At 34.3% G+C, this 4,225-nt stretch overlaps 1 protein-coding gene across 1 annotated transcript; it reads right to left on the bottom strand.

Annotated features, from left to right (window-relative positions):
- Positions 1-2,679: 2,679 nt before the first annotated feature.
- Positions 2,680-4,073, bottom strand: LOC117106519 (protein CLEC16A-like; the record flags this gene model as incomplete). The annotated part of the gene is made up of 3 exons (XM_033247888.1): positions 3,947-4,073; positions 3,640-3,768; positions 2,680-2,800 (listed from the first exon to the last, which is right to left on the bottom strand). Coding segments are annotated over exons 1-3 (373 nt in total), but the record flags the coding sequence as incomplete, so codon positions are not given.
- Between the last annotated feature and the right edge of the window lie 152 nt (positions 4,074-4,225).

Raw genomic sequence — 4,225 nt, forward strand, 5'->3', positions numbered from 1 at the left:
GTTTCAAATCGAATGCAAGAAAATTGAGAATTTATCTACAAATCAAACTACAATACTAAGAAACAGTTTTGTTAAAACAGGTGCAAATATAATTATTTGATACAGTCTGTAGTCAATATAACTAAATATTTAATCTAAAGGCAAAGTACAGTAGTTATCATAAAAGAATTGAATTTCTTTGAAACACTATTAACCAGTTAATCAAATACTGAATCCATGACCAAGGTTTACTTAGAAACAAGGCTGCAAACCAGTTCCTAAAACAGAATGAATGAGGGCATGTATCTAGGAATAAGGAAATTTGAGATATAAATAATTCTCTTATCATTGCCAAGATAAGGACTGTGTCGCAACTGCGTTTCAACTCTGGTGGCTGACATCGCATTAATATTCTACACCAACGATTTTGGAAACGATTTGGCCCGTGACCAGTAGGCAACTTGAGGCATGATTCACAATCCATGGTGGTAGGCATTTGTTAAACTCATTAAATAAAAAAAAATAAGCTGTGTTCTAATGGAGAAGGCAGTTTGGCGCACAAATTTTCATTCAAGTTCTGAACCTTGTTGCCGAGGATTCAAACCACACGCTGACCATTCTTGGCCGGCCATGCTTAATTACCTCAGCTTGCACTGTTGACGGGTTTTGAAGTGGCTCACTTCATGTTTCAGCCCTAGGTAGAAATATTTCATGGCTTATAAATTAAATATTGTGGCCGCCTCTTGTCAATATTGAGATGATCCTTATCAATTATTTGACCTCAACTTCCATGATTTTTCCGGAATTCAGCATAATCAGTATCAGGCCTGACATACAGAGATTTTTTAAAAATATGTCTATTGGGAATTATCAGGGATGTTAATGCTCATTAATATAGTATTAATAGATTTAATGAAAATTAAATAAGTTACATGAAAAAGAAATCTTGTTTTGTTGACTTAGATAATAGTATATGAGGATATAGCCAAAATATTGAGAAATTAAAAACAAAAACCGAATTAATACAACCTTAAAGGTTTATTACTCTATTATTATAAACTCTGTATACAATTACAATGGTTTTGGGATTTGTTCAAGAAATGATTATATCTCTTTGACCTTGAGTCATGTCTACTAGCTAGGTTGAATTACGATAAATTTGGTCACTATATGATTTGCAGCGAAAAAATAATTACCCAGGAAGAGTAGTTCTTTGGCACAATAAATGGTGTATTTCCAAGAAACCATTTTTTTTAATAGCCAGTAAAAACACACCCTAAAGCGATCCTAAAGCTAGGTCAGAATGAGGGTTTCTTGGAAACAAGGCTGCCAATCAGTTCTTAAAATCAGACCTGTGTGAGCTAGTCAGTGGTGGTTCTAATATAGCAAATACCATTCATTCAAGGGGAAACCTGTCTGACAAAGGGCCTAAATTTCAAGATGGCAAACAGGTGTCTGCAGTGCCCCAGTTCAGGAAAACCCTTCTAGGTGCCCAGTACAACACTATTTCACTTTACAGTATTTTCCCATTGACTTGGAGCATGCTCACAGATATGTAAAACAGGTGGCGATTACATGTGCACAGCACGCCACAGAGCGAGCCAGTCAATGTTAAGGAGAATGTTTAATGACATGACATTTCTTTGGTAATGTAAGAAGCATCATTAAAATATTACATTTCCAAATAATAATTTACATAATAATAGCCAGCTAAAAAGTGTCAACAGTCTGTTGTGGAATGCTGCCCTCATGCTGCCCTAATGCTCCTGATTGGAAATAGACAAACACAGATAATGTGACAATGCTTTCAATTTCACAGATTTTGATTGGAAAATACAGATTTCAATGAAATAAGAATGTTAACAAATTTCTGAAATAGAATGTTTAAAAGCATGTCAGAAGAAGGTTCAGTTTGAAAAATAAGGCTAAATGTAAAGGTAGGAGAATGACCAATAAACTTGCAGTGTCATTGTGCTGAATAGCCTGGGACTACCGTAGCAGCCACGGACAGGAACTTAGTAGCTTCATCTTTACATCATTTCACAATGACAGGAACTGAAATGCGCTAGAGCCTACTCTTCTTAACCAGCAGTGATGTTTTATGGCTGTAGGTTGCAGTTCCCCCTGCCCTAACCACTGAGCCATTCAATACTGTATCATTGCAGAAGTTTCATTTAAAAAATTAGGTTTTTAACTTTTTAAGTAAGGTTGTGAACCCTATGTAACATTCACATCATTTAAATTGACCTTTGTACAAAAAACTTATGTGGCATAAATAACCATAGTGTTATCAGAACAACACTAAGCAAATAAACCTACCACTTACGTGCATACTTGTATGCTGTAAGCAAAGATACTTAGTGCAACAGAGGAAATAAACCTGGTACTTAGGTGCATACTACATCAACCAGTGCTTTAGGACAAATGAGAATATTATAAACACATACTGTAGTTGTATTCTTGAGCACCAATGCTCATAAAAAGAGGGCATAATAAGCTTCCCATTATAGGTGAATGCTGTGTGCAGTAATACTCGGAATGAAGAATCATGTGTAAAGTATTAATAATATTTAGGGAGTATCGTGCTTGCTGAGAAATGTAAGCATCACACATTGACAAAATAACCTAACCCACTGACTGCTACTCTAATAGAGAAATTGTTATATAGAAGAAAAAAATAAAAATGAAAACAACACTTACTGAGATCAAGTTTAGCCCCAGTTAATATGAGTTCCTGTTTCTCAGTCAAGGGTAGTTGTGTCTCCGGTAGTTTCCTCAACTTTAAGGAATGATTCCGTAGCAAAATAAATACACGTATTGCCTGCAATTAACCAAAAAATATTAATATTTGGAGTTGGAAAATGTTATCATATTTTCTACTATTAAATATTATATTAACAGTATGTAAATATAACAAATTGTGTAATTATTAATAGTCACAAAAACTACTATTAGATCTTGAGTGATATCAAAGAAGTATCAAAATGAATGCCTTGCCTGAAGGAAAAGTGTGAATTTGAAAAACAATGAACTTCGCATAATTAACACTATCAATTTATGTTTTGAGATGTAATATTACTGTTTGATGAATCTTGAATATATACAAATATTTATTGGGTTGAGGGGTATAGTTCAAAACTTAGCCTGAGGTGATATGGAAGCTGTACTATGTACCGAGACGAAGTCAAGCATCCTCCAGATCACCAACAGAGCTTATATTTTGAACTATGACCCAATTAAATCCCAGTAAATATTTTGTTTTATATACTACTACATAGATGTAGGCATTAGAGTAAATGGCTGAAAATATTGCCCAGCTTTTAACCAATAAATGCCTGGAATCTATGTAGTTTTATATAATAATGTTTATTTGAATATGGAAAGATGTTGTGTGAGGATAAGTTTACAAATTGTGTACTATTATACTTAATAATACAACTAACTGATCAAAGTATGTCATCTGGTTTCAATTTGTTATTGCAGAAAAACAATTGTTTGTAAAGAAGTATCCTGCTATGATGACATCAGGCACATCTAGCTGCAATAAACAACCATGCAGGAAAAAATGGAAAAAATCGTCCAAAAGTCGTAAGTACTTAACAACTAAAAAATATTAGACCAATAATGGTGTAAATAATAATTGTTATATTCTTGACTTACTCTTCTAGACCTCTCGAGTTCTCCAGAAGGCAGTCTTTTGATGAAGTCGATACCTGTCATTGGTGTTGCAGTAGGAGGAAGCAGTAAAGATGAGTCCATCGTCAGGTATTCCACATTCAAAGGACGAGACTGACAGAAATAAAAACAATATTTTTAGTTGTGTCCTGTCTGTTTATTATCTGATAAAATTTTATAGTTAGTCTCAAGAGTATTCACAGTAACCTTCGAGGGCATTACAATTGGCCAGCTTCCTACATCAACCAACTGCCACATGCATTAAACATGGCAACCACACAGGTATACTTACTTTCATACTCTGGTACTCATCCTCAAACATATCCAAAAACAATTCATCCCCTTTGTAAAAATTCCTTAACATCAGGTTGCTTTCTTCTTTTGCACCCTGAAACAAAAACAGACAACAAATCATATGATTTTACTATTTTCCACCTTCTTGCTCTACCTATCTCTTTCTCTCTTACTTCTTTCTCCCTCTCCATTCTTAATTATTGCTTTCTCTCCTTTTCTCTACCTCTCACTTTCCATGTGCATAAAAGCAAATTACAAATCACAAAATATAGCTGAA

This window comes from Anneissia japonica, unplaced genomic scaffold, assembly GCF_011630105.1.
Source record: "Anneissia japonica isolate Jap-2015-1 unplaced genomic scaffold, ASM1163010v1 scaffold11379_len4243_cov172, whole genome shotgun sequence".
Lineage (NCBI taxonomy): Eukaryota > Metazoa > Echinodermata > Crinoidea > Comatulida > Comatulidae > Anneissia > Anneissia japonica.